At 40.4% G+C, this 18,577-nt stretch overlaps 1 protein-coding gene across 1 annotated transcript in view; it reads left to right on the top strand.

The window, feature by feature from the left end:
• Positions 1–18,577, top strand: part of LOC129691959 (bifunctional heparan sulfate N-deacetylase/N-sulfotransferase 3) — a 132,918-nt gene that overhangs the window by 107,720 nt on the left and 6,621 nt on the right. Inside the window, exons 8-11 of the mRNA XM_055628166.1 lie at positions 786–909; positions 4,855–5,029; positions 8,619–8,789; positions 10,286–10,395. Of these exons, the coding sequence (XP_055484141.1) occupies positions 786–909; positions 4,855–5,029; positions 8,619–8,789; positions 10,286–10,395 (580 nt within the window). The remainder of the gene's footprint in view (positions 1–785; positions 910–4,854; positions 5,030–8,618; positions 8,790–10,285; positions 10,396–18,577) is intronic.

Raw genomic sequence — 18,577 nt, 5'->3', positions numbered from 1 at the left:
AAACATTACATCAAACAAGTATCAGTTTGGCTAATGAAATATATTAAATAATGATATAGTTCATTTATGTGTTTCTCTTTTAATAAAAAAATATTTTCATAGGGTGCCTTTTATTTTCCTTTTGCTTTTTATTTATTCTTCTCTCATACAACACATCCTGACCACAGCCTTCCTTCCCTCTACTACTCCCACACACCCACCTTCCTTCATTTCCTTCAGAAAAGAGTAGGCAGGCCTCCTAGTGAAATCAGCCAAACATGGCATAAGATGCAGTAAGACTAGGCACAAACCCTCATATCAAGGCAGCCTAGCAGGAGGGAAAGGGTCCCAAGAACAGGCAAAAAGGTCAGAGGTACTCCCACTCCTGTTATTAGGAGCCCCACAAGAACACCAAGCTCCACCACAGCATGTATGCAAAGGATACAGGATGCCTCTTAGCGTCAGAGAAATCTAGGTAATGGATTAGACAGGTTGTTGTTTTCCTGTAAGAAAACTGCAGTAAAGAGGCGCTGACGACCAAAGGCGTAGATCAAACCAGTGACTTAGCCGACATCAAAGGTTCAAATTGCACCAGCCTTGGTGTAGGGACTCAGCTCTCATCACTCTGTCTCCATGGTGAGAATTTGCCTCCCATTAGCTGCGGGTCGCCTGTTCAGTTTCCTGGAGAGTACATTGAAAGAATCTGCTCAGATCGTTACAGTATTGAGTTTGTTACTGACTGGAATACTAAGAGTGGGAAAGTGCCTTTTCCACTGGTTGATTTCTAATCCCTGCTGTCATTTCAGGTACCACTGCCTTGTGTCTGTTCCTGATTATGCATCCTTCCATCCTTAGTAACTCCCCCAGCCCAAAATCCTTTGAGGAGGTACAGTTCTTTAATAGAAATAACTACCACAGGGGGATTGATTGGTAAGATGGGTTATTAGTATAAATCTAAAAGTATATGTACCATGCACAGTATAAACTTAGTGCTAATATTTAGAAACACAGAAGTTTGTGACCACAGATAAAATTTCATGCTACACGTATTAGAAAATTGGTTGGCCGGTATAAAGAAGCACAAAAGCCATTCATGCCAATGCTTTTCAGTTAAGGGGCAGGGAGGCTTCTTGCCTTGGGAGACCCACGGGTCAATTGGTGTTCATTATCCTTGAACGTAATTGCAGATGTGCATTCCGAGAAAGGGTGTAAGGCTGCGAATGTCCCTCTGCCCTTGTGCGCCTTTCGTGGAGTGATACTGTGGTCTGAATACATTATTTCCTATCATGTTTCGATGAAAAAGGCAAAAAAAGTAACTAAAAATAGAAATGTGTGTAATCTCAGGAATAATGATAACTATGAAATGATTTTAAAGGTATCAATAAAATTAATTTTGTTCTTTGAGTTTAAAATTAATGTATGTTAAGTATCTGAAGAAAATGGTTAAAATCAGAATAGTATAGATTATATATATATATATAATGTAAATAATAAAACCTCTGTGGTCAGGCTGGTTGCATGATCTCCATTTTTTTTAAAGATCAGCTATGCCAAGAGGTCCTTGTGGGTAATCTGTAGAAAGAAAGACTGATGAGGTGAGTATCATTTGAGCAGTGTACACATTGCACCTTAATTGTCCTCTTGTTCATGGTCCCTGCTTCCACACAGTGTTGGATATTAACTAACTGTGTGGTGTTAAATAAACGAGCAGCTATTTCGATGTCTGTTACCACTCTCCCAAACAGGATAGAGCATTGCCATTAGGATGAAACGGGGGATTGAAAGAAAACCAAAAACTTCTTTAGAAATAAATCCTAGTAAAATCCTTGGCATTCCCGTAACCTAAAAATACTTAATTTTGTCACAGTTTTTATCAGTCAAAGCTTTTTTGATCATAGGTGTTGTCAATACTGTAATAAAAATTAAAATTTCTTCAAATAGTGTACAAAAAGGTGACACAAATAACTAAATATAACTCCCTAGGGGCAGGGGTGTAGCTCGGTGGTAGAGTGTTGGTAGTATGTGCAGTCTCTAACACTGCAAAACATGACAGGTGAAAAACAAAGCATCGTAGACCTAAATACAGCTCACCAGAGGTCCCCGCAAATGTCTTTGATTGCCAAATTACACCTTATAAAAGGCAATTTATTCAAATAATGGATAATGATAACTGCGAGTGTCGTTTTCTGGTGTAATTACAGCTCTGCTCTCACCGGCATCAAGCGTGAGACTGGCTAGCTTCCCCACGAGACATCCTTCCCATCAGTGGTGCTTTGGGGATTTATTCCACAGGGCAGAAGATTGTGTACATCAGTGTTCTGGGGCCGGTTTAACAATTTGCTTACACACACTTAGTTAATCTAGGGGCATAGATCTGCTTTTGTTTTACAATCTGTGTAAAACTAGGACTGCCTTAATTGGCAAGCAGTCTAGGCATGCAAATAGGGTACAAAGTAGGCCAAATGAAAAAAAAAATTTTTTTAATTCCGTCTTCGACAAACTAGCCAAACCTGCAGTGAGAAGAGTCTCGGGAAAAGTCTGACTTACTCATTCATGCCTGTAAGTTTTATGCCTTACAGTGTGATGTCATTTCTAATGCACAACAATGGAGTGGAAAGCTAGGAGTGAGAGGTGTGTAGACATCCACAGAGCCCTGCAAGCATTCGGAACCCCGGCAATTATAACCTGTCTTGGAGTACAGTCAACTGAAAATTCTCAGGGTCAGATATGGGGAAAGGGTGTCTCAGTGTGAAAAGTACTTACTGTGGGTGGAAAGAGAGGGGACCCCAAAGGGCTTGCTGGCCTGGGGTCTAGCCTAAATGGCCAGTTGCAGGTTCCAGGAAGGAACCTGTCTACAAAACTAATAAGAATAAGGTGGAGAACAATAGAGAGGACACCCGAGAGCAGGTCTCTGATCTCCACACATGCATGTAGGGGTGAGAAGCTCCGCAAACGCTGTACACACTCACAGCTGTGTACAACTACGCATGCATCACGTGCAGACAAAAAAAGTTAAGAAGCTATTCAGGGGCGGTGCAGATCACAGATATCAAGTGCTACGGAAAGTACATCTTTCGAATTATTTTAGTTTCTCTGCTAGAGCTTATGCTTTTCAGAAGCCTGAAAGCCTGGGGGGAGCTGCATTCCTGGGTGACCCCCAGTCACTAAGTCACTGCAGTATGCTGGCTGATTCTATGCCTGTCCTAAATACTTAACCTCCAAAAGCGATCTGTCCATCCCGGGGCACTCCAGGTCCCACTCAGGAAATGTAGACCATTTCCAGATTTGTATTTACCAGTTTACCAATCAAATGTTTCTCAAGTTGTCTGCGTCCTCCAATTCCTAGACAATGTGAAAATATGGGCAAACAAGATGGACCTATTTTGGTCTTTAGGGAAGACCAACAGCGTAAGTGCAACATCCAGAAATACTTTAGGGGCGTTTCAAAGCCTGCACTGTTACAGGCGTAAAAGACAGATGGGAAAGTGGGGTGCCTTTCTCTGTTAAACGCTATCTAATGTCAGCACCTCTGTCCTTCATATTCATCGTTTTTTAGATGATTTTTTTCAGAAACGGTTTTGAGATGAGTGTGTAGCAAACAGGGTCAGACTCACACGGTAATCCTAGCCCCGAGAAGCAGTATCTAAGCCTCTAAATAAGAACGCTAAAATGTGGTACTTCTATAAATAGAGTCAACACCACAAAGCGTGACAGATCGAATGCCCCTCAAACGTCTTCCTATCTCTTTTCCTCTAAAAGGGAGCTAAATGACCCCCCACAGCAGGGCAGTCCCGGGAACACACAGCCAGATTTTGTTGCTCTAGCTGTCTGGGTATCTCCGTCACCTCAGTTTGCTTTGTGATAACAACTGGAGTCCTCGAAGAAGCCCAACCAGGTTAAAAGGCAATGTCACGTGGTCTCGGAGTCACATGACCTCTCAGGTGCTATGAAGCCCACTGTAAACTGATGCTCGAGACTGTTGATGGCTCGTGCTCAGTAACTATTGAGCTGCCCTCATCCAAAGTGAAGCGGCGGTGTCACCTGACCTGGAGGGAGAAAGGGAGCCTCAGTGGAGTCATTTATTATAAAATGTAACTCCTAAAAATGAAATTTTAAACAATGGCCTTTTTTTGTAGATGTTTTCCCTTACTGCTACAGAAATACATATTATCATGAGCTGGTGTAGCTATGCCTGCCTGACCACTTTGGCATGAATGGAACGTTAAGCAGATGCCTACATTTCAGTGTTTGAGCCGGCATAGCTGAGTTCACACTCCTGGTGTGACTTCTCCTTGCCCGCCAGGAAACAAGGACTCTAGCCGGAAAGTCTGATAAGGTTCTGTGCTAAATTATAAAGAGAAACATAGTAACATTGTATGTTAAAAGGAAACAAATAAGAGGCATCACTCTGTGTTTTGACACTCCATGATTGAATACACCAGCTGGACCCAATGCAGGAGTGATATTATTTTACTGTAATAACAGAAACTATGCTGTATGGATTATTTTAAATGTCTGTGAACTAAATGTACCTGCTATTTCATCACATTCTCTTTGCTTTGGGGTCTCTCTCTTTTTCTGTTTACATGCATTTTACACAGGAACTACAGTTTGATTAACTTTGTCCCAATATCCTTGTTCTCCGATAATATTTTTTTCTGAAATTAAGCAAAGCAGAAAAAATACTTTTTAGGAGAACGTTGCTAGTGCTTTGAACATCCTTCCTTTGCCAACTAGAGGGAAAACTGCTTTAGAGAAAAGCTTGGTTGTCAGTTTTTTTTAGGGGACAGATGAATGTCTTGGCCACCTTTAAAGTCTTCAGTCACCAGCGTATAAACTTAAGAGGCTTATTTTGAAAAAGATACTCCTTTCTAGGTACATGGATTTCTTCCCAGTCCCATCTAACGTCACCACTGACTTTCTGTTTGAGAAGAGTGCCAATTACTTCCACTCAGAGGAAGCTCCTAAAAGGGCTGCTTCTCTGGTCCCTAAAGCCAAAATCATCACCATCCTCATTGACCCATCGGACCGAGCATACTCCTGGTACCAGGTAAGGAAAGGATGTGCCCAACAGAGAGAAGGAAGAGCATGCAAAATAGAGGGTCATTTCCTGCAAGACTGTTACCTCCATTTGGAGGGCAGATTTTTCTTTGAATGGGTACATCTATCTATGCAGTTGTACATGTATGTGGAGGTCTGTGAGAGAGAGAGAGAGAGAAGGAGAGAGAGAGAGAGAGAGAGAGAGAGAGAGAGAGAGAGAGAGAGAGCTTGCTGAGAACTGACTGGTTAGGCCATACAGGCTTTCCATTGACCCAGGGATCTGGCGGTCTCTGCCTCCCAAGCACTGTGATAACCAGCCTATGGCATCACATCTTACTTTGTACATGAGTTCTGGGGATGAAACTCAGGTCCTTACATTTGCAGGGCAAGCACTTTGCCGGCTGAGCTGTCTCCACAGCCCCACCATCACAGATTTGGATGGACAGAAGACCTACTAGTTGGTTGATATGTGCAACAAAGTAGATGGTTTATATTTGGTTTCCCAGAAGAAACAAATACTACCAAGGTGTTTCTTTTTTAATTTTCATTGATTTGATAACCTTACTTAATAAAACGTATTAGTGGAATGAATTACAACTGAAAAATTATAACAAAATGTTACCTGTTTGTGTGTATTGACTACATCAGCATTTTAAGGTAAATGTAATAATTTAAAAATCATTATTTGTCTTCAAACATGTGCATAAGTTACAAAGGGCTAATTTTTTTTAATCCATGTTTTATAAGTGGTAAGGTCTCTGTGGCAACTCTACCACAGTGTTTCAAAAACAGCAGTAGAGGTTATGTAAGGGAACATGGCTTTGTTCAGTAAAACTGCTGACCCCAGTGCCAAAGGAACCTAAATGACTGCTGCTACAGAGAAAGCAGTGGGCTGGCAAAGCACACACAGAATCCTTCATCCTGAAAGCTCAGCCTCAGCCTGTCCAAGCTGCTATATGCCTTTTTCTCATGTGCTTATTGTCATTGTGTCCCTGAGGTTTGCTAGAACTTGGCAAAGGCCCAGTCACTTTGAAATGATTTCACATACCCTCAGTGAGTCTTTAAAATGTCCAGTGATCATTTTAATCACCTAATAAGAAGCAGACAAAATTAAACATACATCTACAGCAAAACTGAGGGTTTTTTTAATGTCTTTTGTCACTATGAATCTTTAGTTAGTTAACCTTTCTCAGTTCTATAATTTTGTTTTGTTTTTTTGAGACAGGGTTCCATGTAGCCTGGGCTAGCCTGGAACTTGCTATGTAGCATAGGATAACTTTCAACTCATCTTCCTGCCTTTACCTCCCAAGTTCATGAATGAGAGTCATGAACTACCATGTCTAGTTGATAATTTGTATTTGATAATACTTTCCTAATGCTCATATGCTCATCTATCCATCAAAGAATTATAATGACCTTTGCAAGTTATTATTTGAAAAGTGATTTGAGTTAATAGATAACACTGTGTTTGTTTCATTGGAGAAATAGTACATACTTTCTATACATATAACAAGTAGATACCTATAAACAAGCATAAAAACTAGGAAGATAGAAATAATGCACAGACTCATTCGGGGATAAAGCCCAACTTAACAGCAAGTTGGACTTATTATCAGAGGAGTAGAGCCCTGGAGGAACCACTGAGTGGTCTTTAAAGTAGGGAGTGATCTATAAGAAAAAAAAAACAACAGGTAAGCATTCAAATAGGATGTTTTAATAATACAAATAGAGCTATGTGTAAAGGGATCAACAACAGGACAGGGCAGAAACAGAAGCCAATATTCTATTTCCCTGAAAACTGTAATCTTAAAATGAATGTGGAAAGTCGTGTTTACAAAATCTTATTCTCTGTGATTCTGCAGGTGGGTTAGACGTAAGGTTAATTGCCTGTGTTCTCAGCGGCCCACACAATTCAGAGCCTCCAGCGTGCGTGGGTAACACTGTCAGTGGTGCCATTTCAGACAGCTACTTTTTTAAGATTCATTTTATTTTTAACTATATTTATGTGTGTCTGCGTATGAGTATGTGCATTGAATGCAGATGCGAAAAGAGGCCAAAAAGAGAGAGAGAGAGAGAGTTGAATCCCCTGGAGCTGGGCTTACAAGTGCTCGTGAGTTGCCTGTCGTAGGTGCCAGGAACGGAACTCGGGTCTTCTGCCATAAGAGTACTGGCTTTCAATCAAGAGGCCATCCATCTCTCTATCCCCCGGACCTCTTACTTGTGAACAGTTACGCTACCAGAGAATGAAGTGTTCCAAAGCACTATGTCCTTTTCTGTTCAGCAGAGGCAGTTAGTCCAGGTTCACAAGTGGTAGGACACATTGGGAGATGGTTCAGTGACTGACTGGGAGCAGAGCTGCAGGAAGCAATAGACTTCAGGAGGGAAAAAGAAAGATAATCTATACAAGAGGGCCCAGGGCCCGGAGCCATCCGGAAGGCTAAGATCACAGAAACGCACAGCTTCACATCCGTCCTTTATGCCACACCCAGAACTGTCTCTCAAGCCAAAGTACGCATTAAATTGCAAGTTTCATGTTGCGCCGTTTACTTTCTCCAGAAAGTATCTGGGGGTGGGGGGGGGATGCACCTTGATTGGCTCAAAAAGAAAGAAGAAAAATGGAGCTTGGAATCCATTTAACCCTGAGAAATTGGGAATACATACACACACACAGGAGGGAGGGAGAAAGTGTGTGTGTGTGTGTGTGTGTGTGTGTGTGTGTGTGTGTGTGTGTGCGCACGCGCGCGCACGTGTCTAAGGCTTTGAACTGACGAACTTCATAAATATTGCAAACAAATCACCCCACAGTGAGTGAACAGAGGCTGGTAGAGCCTGCAGTGTGGTAAGTGGAATTCCAGTTGCAGCAAATTTGCTCTTCAACTAGATGTGGCGAACAGCCACAGACTGGCCACCGTGCCTGAGTGCTTATTGATCAATTTGAAGAAAGGGTGATTGCCTTTGAGCCCACAGGCCTGAGACAGAACCATTAGGAAACATTTTCATATTTCGATTGCTGCTTTCTGCATTTTCTTATTCTGGTTCACCGCAAAGGTTGCCATTAGATAAAATAATCTTGGCTTTTAGATGCTGGGTAACGTGTGGTAAAATCTGTGCATCTCACATAATGTGCATACCAGAGTCTGCAGTAGTTTCTCCATTTAAGGTAGCCAATAGGGCTTTCTAATCCAAACCTACCTTAAGAGCAGGGTAATCAGGACGCTTGTATAGTAGGGGTATTCACTGAGCATAATGAGAAGTTTGATTATGGCCTCGCAAAAGAACACTGCATCTAATGCAGGTTTTAAAAGTTTACTTTCAGAACAAAATGTATAAACTGAGGAAAAATTCAGTAATCTTGGTTAAGAAGAAACCCTATGAACAATAATTCAGCCTCTACAACCTGTTTCCAAAACCTATAGTCTCACCATTGTCTTAACTTTAAGCTTTTGATGCTCCAAGCACAATTTCATCTGTTACTAATTTCAAAACAGATACCTGTCTAACAGTGCAGCATTCCTTCCTTTAGCTTAGTCAAAAGATTGGGTTTTAATTATCTGTGCCTATAGTTGAAGTTAGCTTGATCATCCGCCCTCTCCTTGTAGCATCAGCGATCCCATGAAGACCCTGCAGCTCTGAAGTTCAGCTTCTATGAAGTAATCTCGGCTGGACCCCATGCACCCTGGGAACTCCGAACCCTGCAGAAGAGATGCCTAGTCCCTGGGTGGTACGCCAGTCACATTGAGAGGTGGCTCGTCTATTTCCCTCCCTTTCAGGTACGAGGCAACGACTTACAGCATGTAGCAATCTCATTAAGTGGATGGTTTGCCTCAAACGCAGAGGAAACGTTCACTCACTAAAACGTTGCTAGTTTCATTCTTTAGTTGCAAATAGTGATAGTGGCAAAGAAAAATAGAAGTTGAAAACCTGGCTCAGTTTTGTAAGAGTATCTCAGGCTAATTCTCCCTGACCATTTGTTGGCATTAGCATGCCATGGCTGTGTGCACACAATTTGAAGAGTTTCAAATTCACCAAGTCCTGGTCTGATATGAATAAAGCCTTATGAGGGGGATGTCTTCGCCAAACCAGACAAGCATCATTTTGTTGAGTGAAGGACCATGATTTCTTCCCGAAACACCTTGCTGAAATCTTCATGAGTCCTTTTACTCTCGTTGCTTGCTTTTTCTCTTTTTCTTGGCTTTAGCTTCCATAAATACTCAGTCCCTACTCTGGATTGTATAAGCTGCCCAGTGACACCAGAAGTGAGTCCTTTTGATCTTAAACCGTGTGTCCAGTACAATGCCTATGAACATATAGCTAATTAAACTTATTACCGTCAAGTAAAACCAAAAACTCAGCTTGTTTTCGTTAACTGCATGTGAAAGCTGAGTAGCTTCATGTTAGATGTAGCAGTCTGACCGTATCATGGTAAGTTCCATTGAACGTTCAGTGTAGACTAACTAAAAATACTGGCAAGGGAGCCTTGACAAAGTTGTGTGAGAAGGTCTGTGACTTCCAGAATGGCTTACTGTCATTCTGTCATGCTGGGTTGTCTGTCCCCACTCACCAGAGAAACAGATTCCTTGCCATGGTTTCTTTTGGTTTTTATTTTGTTGTTTTATTTTGTTTTATTTTTTAGCTTTGTTTCTTTGAGTCAGCGTTTCACTCTACAACACAGACTGACCCCAAAGATTATCAAAGGATTTCTCCAATGATGCTCCTGAATGGAAGTGGGAGAGCATGGGTTCTCTGACTCATTACATCTAAGCTTAACCACCTTCTGTTCAAGAGGCGGGACCGGAGCAAGGAGAGGGTGGTGGTTGCTGTTTCAGACACAGCGTCTCACACCGTTCCTGGCCTCAACCTCACGATGTCCCTGACCTGGTCTCCTGAGCACTGGGATTAGGAGCAGGAGCTAGCAATCTGACTTAATTGAAAGCTTTCTTCTATACTACAGTCATTCATCCCAGCATGAGTGATACAACCCTCACATGATCCCACGGACACACTCCTAAGCACACTTTGTCCTCATTACTATTGTAGTTTTCATATCATTTCCCTGACTTGTGACAAAGCATCAGGATGCTTAATTGGCTTGACTTATTTGCAAGTCACTAACGAAAATGACTTGATTGCACCTCCCAACAATGCATGAGGATCCCTAAGGACAGTGCCCGGATAAGTTCAGAGTACAGGAATTCGACATTCTGCAGTTGACACGTTTCCTCAACACCCATGTCTTCTCTTTCTTATTATTGCTTTGGTGATTTAGCTGCTAGTTATCGACGGGCAGCAGCTAAGAACTGACCCTGCGGCAGTGATGGATGAAGTCCAGAAGTTTCTAGGAGTTACGCCTCACTATAATTACTCCGAAGCTTTAACGTAAGTTGATATTCTAATGAGTTTACTGAAGTTTCAACACAGAACTGATTGCAAAGAAATTGCAGTTGGAAGATGGAATTGGCTGATTAATGGCTTTTTGAATGTCGGCCATGGTCTAGGTTGACATTCTCCAATTGAGAAAGAACATTTAGACCGTGTGGCAAAGAAATGTCCTAAATTTTCTTGATTCTTAACTAGGCAAAGGTTTCCCCTAGAAGCAACATGGAGGGGAAAAAATAGTCGTGGTTCATTAAACTGACAAGGAACCTTAGAAGGGGCTACTTTAAATAAGTAGGTGTCCTGGCTAGTTTTATGTCAACTTGGCACAGCTAGAGTTGTCTGAAAGGAGGCAACCTCAATTAAGAAAATGCCTCCATGAAATCCAGCTGTAAGGCATTTTCAAAATTAGTGGTTGGTGGGGGAGGGCCCAGCCCACTGTGTGTTATGCTAACTCTGGTGGCCCTGAGTTATGTAAGAAAGCAGGCTAAGCAAGCAGCACCTCTCCATGGCCTCTGCATCTGCTCCTGCCTCCAGGTTCCTGCCCTGCTTTATTGAGTTCCTGTCCTGATTTCCTTTGATGATGAACACATTATGATATGGAATGATAAGCCAAATAAACTCTTTTCCTTCCCCCAAGTTGCATTGGTCATGGTGTTTCATCATAGCCATAGTAACCCTAAGACAGTAGTTAAACACAGAACCCACTTAGCAGGCAATATGGGACTTCTTGGGAACATGAAGAAATGACTGGCAAAGTTTAGGAACTGGCCTTCGAGTAGCTCTTGGAAAACATGTCGTATAGCAAAAGAAGCCCAGTGGCTGACTGGGTAGGAGGAGGCAGCACTGTCATAAGCTTAGGCATGCCTCCTTCTCTTGCTTGTCCTTACCAACTGTGACTCTGACCCTGCCATTCTTCCTTCAGCAACTACAGCACTGGTTTGGGTTTGGTTTGTGTGAGTGGGTGGATGGTCTGGTGTTTGGTTTTTGCTTTGTTTTGGAGAATTGCTGGTTTTCACTGGTATTCTCAGATAGCTAACTGGAAACTAGAATTAGGGAGAAGAAAGCTAGGGAGCAGAATTTTAAGGAAGTGTTAGTTCATATACTGTGTCTGTGCCTTAAAGTTTGTACCCTCAGTCTTTCTTACATCACCCTGGCTCTCCCTCTGCAATTAGTCATGAGGTCTGTGCTTGCTCCCATCTCAACTTAGCAACTCAGCAGAGGTACTGAGATGGACTGAATACAAACCATAGTCTCCCTATATATTTCTTTAATTCTACGATTTATGGGTTGAGCCTTAAACTTAAAAAAGACTATATTATGAAATTCTTCTACTATGCTTTTAAAAATATAATAAGTATTCTTAATGCTTTATTACATAAAATAAAAAATTATATAAAATATAAACATTTAATATATTTATTAATTTGAGTTCATGCAATATATTTTAGTCATTTTCTCCTCCCCCTAACTTCTGCCATATCCAGCCCACATCAGCATACCCCTTCCAACTTCATGTCTTTTTTCTTTCCTCCATGTTTAATATCATAATTATCATTATTAATTTATTTGACCATTTTACTCCCTTCCCCAACACCTCCCAGATAAAGATGATTCAGTTCCACAAACCATCTGGGTTTGCTTCTGCTGTTACACTCTTATTCCATGACAATTTACAAAGTGAGATTCCTTTCAGCATCCCTTGTAGTAAAGAGTTGTCAGAAAAATATCAAACACTGCTTACATGGGGTACCAACCATATGTAGAGATGTGTTAGACATTCTGGATTAGAGGCCAAAGAATACTGCAACTCGGGAGTTTTTAGCTTTCTTCCCAGTAGTCTCTTACCTTGCTGTTACCATTCAAATACTGGGCCACTTTTTCTCTACTTCTGGAATGGCCAGTTTTGTGGAGTTTCAGTCCAACGATTGATAGACACTAGCTTTATGTATTTAACATTCAACTTGACCTTAAAGAAAGCTGAATGCTTTTAGTTTGCAGTTAGAAATTCAAGTCCACTTTCTGATTTCTGCTTTAAGTATCTCTTTGAGAAGAAAGCTTTTATTTTCTAAAGATTTTCTATTTCAAGTTGGCTTATCTTTGTATCTTTTTTTATAGGGCATCTGGCAAAGGCATTGTGTTTCAGAAAGAAAAAAGAAGTAAAGTAGTCTATAAAGACATAATTTCTTTTTCTTGTAGAGTGGTCCTTGACCTGCATGCTGTGTTTGTCCTCTCTGCATCCTGCTCAGCAGAAAGCTTTTTTATTCATCTCCATTGCTGGAAAAGGCAATGTGAACTTGAGAGAATGACTATCAAAGAAACATACTACTCTATACAAAGAACTGTGGGTCACTGTGCACCTGGAATGTAGCCAGCTGAGATTATCCATTATGAGATTCTCTTACTTGGTCAGGGCAAGTTGCACAGTAAAATGGGTGTAATGTGTGAAAGCAGTTTCTAGTCCAGCAGAGCCGGCATGCTGTCACCTTGCTGACATATGTAATATACTTTTAGGTTGTTTCTTTCCACATTTTCTTGTCATTCATTGATTGGCCTAACACAGCTTGTAAAAACCAGCTGTGCACTTGCAGGATATTTGGACAATACACTTCGTTGTCCTTGCTTTGAAATGCTCGGTCCTCATCCCTTGCCCTTCTAGGTTGTTTATCTGGGCCCGTCCTAACAATGGCTCCTTCCTATCAGAGTCACTGTGGCCCAACAGCTGTTTCTCAGTGCCTTGGAGACATGGCCTGACTATGAGGAGAAACACGTCTCAGATACAGCATTGACACAACTACCAAGAGACTACTCTGTGTATACATTAGCACTGCTTATGATTTTACTACAGAAACAAAAAGAAATATGTGCTCACTGGACCATTCCAACCCTTGGCATTTCTAGGTGGCCTCTGTGGCTATCCAGAGGAAAGTTACTATCTCCGCTGGGTTTTTGGTTTTAGTTAAAGTTCTCTATGGGTGTGGTAAACTATAAACCAGCACAAGTTCTCTACTAACCTCGTCAACTCAGTGTTCATATATAGTACAATAGGGGATTGGAAGGCAGTGTCTGCAAAGGATTTACTATACAGTCTTGATATGCAGGAATAGTCTAAGCAGATTCTATGTTATCTTCAGTAGAGCTTACTCTAATATCAATGGCTCTTTTCAAAAAGAATGGCAAAACAAATAAACAAAAACAAGCAAGCAAAAACCTCAATAATCAGGTTGTTTTTTTTTCCACAATCCCTGAAGAACGTGTTCCAGAATTCTAAATTTCACACAGAATCAGCAGATAATACATTACATATCAAGTGACTTATTACTGTCATGATGGGTTTCTTTTTTCTTTCTTTCTTTCTTTTTTTTTGTCACCCTGCTATTTTTATTTTATTTTTTACTATTGTTGTTGCTGTTGTTTGTTTGTTTGTTTGTTTGTTTTATCTGGTTGTCTCTTGTGAGTTTGGGATTTAAAATAAACAGTATAAACCTAAAACAATGTATATAGGAATTATCTAATCAGACTACCATTGTACAGCTGTTCTTCAACATAAGCTTAACCCCAGCCTCTGAAAGGGTTGCTGTCGTGAGGCTACATAAGCCATATTACATAGTCTAAGAAACTGACTAGTTATTTGAAAAAAAAAAAAAGAGGATTAACAAGCTTTGACACAGATTATGCTAATTCACCTAAACCAAAACTTTAAAAAAATCAACTTTTAATTCTCCATTTATCCATTCAGAATCACTGGTCAGCAGATGTTTCAAAATGCTAATCCTGCAGCTCATTTCTCAGTCAGGGCAAATGTTCAGATTAATGAGACCAGATTGTGTTGAATGAAAATTTAATACTAATGCACTTTGAAAATGTCAGTAGCAGGAACTGAGAATGTGAAGTGAGGGGCTGACATAGTCTGTGTTTATCTTTTGTTTTGTTGTGTTTCCTGGCTGAGGCTTGGCTAAGTCACAAGGGAATTTTGAACCTTCTTGACAATTCAGAAAAACTTCTGGTATCATTTAAATTGCAGTCAAGCTAATATTGGCCAGGAAGTCCCTCTTAAATCACTGCTGATAAGACTAAGTAAAATCCGGCATATTAAAACTGCCAAAGAGCAGTTGTAATAAAAATTAGAATCTGTTGGTTTTCTGGATATCTATAAGGAAATGCTAAGTGTTGGCAAGAAAACAGATAGCCTACTCTGATTGGTTATGATACATTCATAGATGTTTATATAGTATACAAACACATTTATTTTCTGGGTACCTTACATGGAGATACACACTCGTGTACATCATCGTGAGAGCGTCGTGTGGTTGTCGAAAGAACACTCTGTGGTTGGTATTGGTAATTCCTATCTTTTTATTGAAAATAGACTTCTTATATAATATATTCAGGTTAGGGTTTTCCTTCCCCTAAATCCTCCCAGATCCTGTCCAACTTCTCATCCACCTAACTACACACCCTTTCCTGTTCTCTCTTATTAGAAAACAAATAGGCATCTGATGAATAATGATAAATAAATAAATATGATGATAATAATACGAAATAAAAAACAAGCTTGAATAGGACAAACTAAGCAAATAAAGATGGGGAAAAAAGAGCCAAAAAAAGTGCAACAAACGTATAGAAATACACACATTCACAAAACTTAAAAGTGCCATTAAGTTCCTTTTTGTGTTGATCATCTGTTGGGCATGAGGCTTGCCCATAAGTATGCTTTGAATGCCCTGTGAGACTCAATGGGAGAAAACTAATTTTTTCCTCTCTGAACAGTTGTGAACTGGAGATGGGTTCTAGGTTACAGATGCAGGATTGTGTCCACATCCCCTCTGAGCACTTAGACCCCATCTGACTTAGACCTGGGCAGGCCCTTCCTGCTTAACCCTCGCATTTAAGTCCACCTGTCTTCTAGCCGTAAGTAGGCTATTTCACTTTCCTAGATAAATCTTCCCTCCCACCTACTCCCTTACTCTATAGCTAACCTCTGTGGTTATTTGTATTATAGCCTGCTTATTGAAGATTTAACAGCTAACATCTACATATAAATGAATAGATACCATATTTTCCTTTTGAGATCTGAGTTACCTCACTCAGGATGATTTTTTTTTCTATCTCCATCCATTTGCCTGTGAATTTAATGATTTCATTTTTAATAACTAAGTAATATTCCATTTTATAAGTTACCACACTTTCTTCATCCATTCATCTGTTGATGAGTAACTAACCTATTTCCAATTTCTCACTATTATGAATAGGGCAGCAATGAAAATGGTTGGGCAAATGCCTCTGTAGAAGGATGTGGAAGACCTCTGGATATATGCCCATGCGTGGTATAGCTGGATTTGAAGTAGAGCTATTCCTAGGTTCCTGAGAAATTGCCCCACCATTTTCCATGGTGACTGTACAACTTTGCATTCCCATGAGCAATGGATGAATGTTTCTCTTACCCCACATCCTCAGCAGCTTAAGCTATGTATTTCATTGATCTTGGCCATTCTGACAGGATAAGATGAAATCTCAAAATAGTTTTGATTTAGATTTTCCTCATAACTGAGGACACTGAACATTTCTTTAAGTGTTTCTCAGTCATTTATGTTTCTGCTTTGGGGAACTCTGTGTTTAGATCTGTACCTGATTAGTTCCACTTTTTTGAATGTAAAAAAACTAAAGCACAGAAAAGAGAACCTAAAAGTCACAGTAAGTGAGTTGGGAAGGCAAGATTGAAACCGGTTGTCTTTGAAATACATACTTCCAATATGTGAGCTCCTCCCATCAGCATAGGATGTTGGGATCAGAGAAAACCAATGCTATGCCTCTTTTCTAATGTAAATAACATCCCCTAGAGTCTGCTCAGTAGGTAGAGCTCTTGCCCCAAAGCTGGACCCCCTGAGTTTGATCGCCAGGTCTCTCATGGTGGAAAGCAAGCTTTAGCTGCCAATTCGTCCTCTGACCTTCACATATGTGCTGTGGCTTGCATATTCACACAACACAAAAACATATAAGTTATATACAATATTAAAAGCTTCGTTTTTAAAAATCTGGGATCTTAGAATGAATTTTTGTATTTTATTGATTCTCTGAGGGTTTTATGTCATGTGTTTGATCATATTCACCCCTCTCCCTCCCACTCCTTTTATATCTCCCTTCACCTCCCTGCCCACTAAATTTTTAGCTAGTTTTCTTTCTTTCTTTTTTCTTCCTTCCTTCCTTCTTTCCTTCCTTTCTTTTATTTCCATCAAGTCCAGTTTGTGATACTCTACTACTCTTGGGAATTTTGCCTGCTCTGGAATATGGTCAAGGAATTTTTAAATGTCACTTTCCACATAAATGTGTGTCTAGATACGGATACAAATTAAAAGTCCCATTGAGATACCACTCAGTGCCAAAGAACGGCTGTACTCCAAAAGACGAAACAAACGGCCGTGGACCCAAAGCGTAATACCAAAGGTCGGCAAGGATACGGGAAATTTCTAAACTTTACACACTGGCATAATATGTAAGCCCTTTGGCAAGTGATGTTGTAGTTTCTTCAAAATTAAACACCATCTCACCAACAGCCGAGTTTTGCTTGTAGGATCTATCCCAAGATAAGTAAAGGCATAAAATTAAAAACTTGGACATAAATATTCATAGAAGCTTTATTCATTATATATAAAACCAAGAAACAATCCAAATGCTTTTTACCTAGTAAATGGATTAACTTAGCATATCCATGCCAGGGGGGGGAAATACCAATAAATGATGAAGTTATACTTAGGTATGTGACATACACCCATAATTGAAGCACTTGGAAGCTGAGGCAGGAGAACTGGTATGAGTGTAAGACCAGCCTGGCCTGTACTGTGTGCATCAGATTATCCTGGACTGCGTAGCAAGACCCTGTCTCAAGAAGAAATAAAGGATTGTCTGTTCATGGTTTGGTTTGGCTTTGGCTTTGTTTTTTTGTTGTTTTTTGTTTTGTTTTTTTGTTTTGTTTTGTGTGTGTATGTGTGTTGGTAGAAATAGTACAATCATTGGATTGTACACATCATAACATGCAAGTATTAAATTATACCTTGAAAAGGTTAAGATACACACACACACACATATTCTGTTCTTGTCCTGTATTTATAACATAAATCATGGTGTTTTGATTTTGAAAAGGCATCTGCTTTAGTTTCACGTAGGAAATGCAACTGCAATTTAAAGATATTTCAGACATGCTTTCTAAGTGTCCTCTGAATGTTCTCTGGCATCCATTCATCACAGGTGATGTTTTCACTAATACCGAAACAAGATTGTCATTCTCCTTGGAGAATCTTTCTTCTCCTAAACCCAAGTCTCTTTTATTATTTCCACATGTCCCCAAGTGACTTTCTTTACAAGTTTACGAGCAGCTTTATCCTCTCTCATTTTACTCTTTCATTCGAGTTTCTCGATAACCATCGTGTACATGAAGAGGGGACACAATGATGGAGTGTTTTTAGCTCTGCTGTGGGGTAACCACCAGGTCAGACAATAAGCAGTATGTTACACTTCTTCAAAAAGGTGGAGAGGCTTGGAGGGACCCTGGTGCAAAATGGCTACCAGTGCCTACATGAGAAAGGCTCTTCTTCCTCCATGTTCCCTCAGATACTGTGGCACTTGAGGTTGTTCTTGGTGGAAAGATCATTGCCATTACTGATTTTATGAATAGATGCTGAGACATCTTCCTTCATCTCTGTCAAACTTTTTCACTTAGGCTCCAAAATAATCTTATGTCCTCAGCCTTACAAGGCCCTTCACTGACATTCCTCTTCTCTTTCTGTATGTTGTGAGCAACCAAAACCAATGAATCCTCAGGCCACCTGGAAAACAGACACAGTGGCTTGCCTCCATTCTCTATGCTCATATACACATACTGGCCCAGTTACAAACACTGGGCCAGTGTTTGTAACATACACTGACACACACACACATTTTCCTCAGTAAAGCCCTGTATGATGCCTTCTGTAAGCTACCTGAACAACTTTCTTCAACAAATAGTTGAAAGAAAGCTTAATTTTCTTTGTTCAATTTGTTACTGTATGTGTACACAATGTTTTGTGTAAGAGGGCACGCCACAGGGTTGCAGGGAGGTCATGTCAGAATGCAGCTATGAGAAGTCTGTTCTCTCCTTCCACCTTTATGTGGGTTCTAGGTGTTGAACCCTTGTCCTCAGGGTAGTGCA

The sequence above is a fragment of the Psammomys obesus genome, unplaced genomic scaffold (assembly GCF_907164565.1).
Source record: "Psammomys obesus unplaced genomic scaffold, mPsaObe1.curated_primary_1811, whole genome shotgun sequence".
NCBI classification, from domain to species: Eukaryota; Metazoa; Chordata; class Mammalia; order Rodentia; family Muridae; genus Psammomys; species Psammomys obesus.
This window is presented reverse-complemented; position numbering and strand designations above follow the sequence as displayed.